This window comes from Tupaia chinensis, unplaced genomic scaffold, assembly GCF_000334495.1.
Source record: "Tupaia chinensis unplaced genomic scaffold, TupChi_1.0 Scaffold000037_18, whole genome shotgun sequence".
Classification (NCBI taxonomy): domain Eukaryota; kingdom Metazoa; phylum Chordata; class Mammalia; order Scandentia; family Tupaiidae; genus Tupaia; species Tupaia belangeri.
Window position 1 is genome coordinate 1,585,186 of NW_006159476.1, and position 685 is coordinate 1,585,870.

Genomic DNA, 685 nt, shown 5'->3' on the forward strand with positions numbered 1-685 from the left:
ATGGGTCTTGCGCCGATCTTCTGGAGCTCATGGGCACCGGGGCACAGCTGCTGGCTGCCTCTCGGGAGCTGCACAAGTTCTTCAGTGACGCCCGAGAGCTTCAGGGACAGATAGAGGAGAAGCGGAGACGGCTGCCCCGCTTGACCGCGCCGCCTGAGCCAAGACCCAGCGCCAGCTCCATGCAGCGGACCCTGCGTGCCTTTGAGCATGACCTGCAGCTCCTCGTGTCTCAGGTGAGGTGCCAGCGGTCACAGGGCAGGTGGGAGGGCCCAGAGAGTGTGGCCAAGGGAATCAGGCTGTGGCACAAGTTGAAATTTGGCGGCAGAACAGATAGAAACAGACCACAAAAAAGGAAGCAATTAGATAGTGGGCACATAGAAAGTGGCTGATGCTCAGAAATCAGGGAGTAGCAGGAAAAAGTGGTGTTGGAAGTCTGATAGAAAAAAAATTAGATGCTATTTCCAATAGCGACTGAACAAGGGTTCCCCTAAAACTGGGAAGAGAATCTTTCCTAAATCTAAAGGGAGGGTCAAAAGGGAAGTACAGTGGGAGGGCTAAGAGAAATCTTACTGTGAGGCAGCTAGAAATTAGACAGCAAGTTGTTGGTAGAAATCATGTGATTTCTTTTCTTTTTTTTTTTTTTTTTTTTTAGAGGTTTTTTTTTTAGGGGCCACGTCCTCTCCCA

The 685-nt window shown here is 50.5% G+C and overlaps 1 protein-coding gene across 1 annotated transcript in view; it reads left to right on the plus strand.

The window, feature by feature from the left end:
* Window positions 1-685, plus strand: part of LOC114007833 (spectrin beta chain, non-erythrocytic 4-like) — a 41,243-nt gene that overhangs the window by 27,955 nt on the left and 12,603 nt on the right. The window contains 1 exon segment of the mRNA XM_027771939.1: window positions 1-233. This exon segment is cut by the window's left edge and continues 136 nt beyond it. Within this exon segment, the coding sequence (XP_027627740.1) occupies window positions 1-233 (233 nt within the window).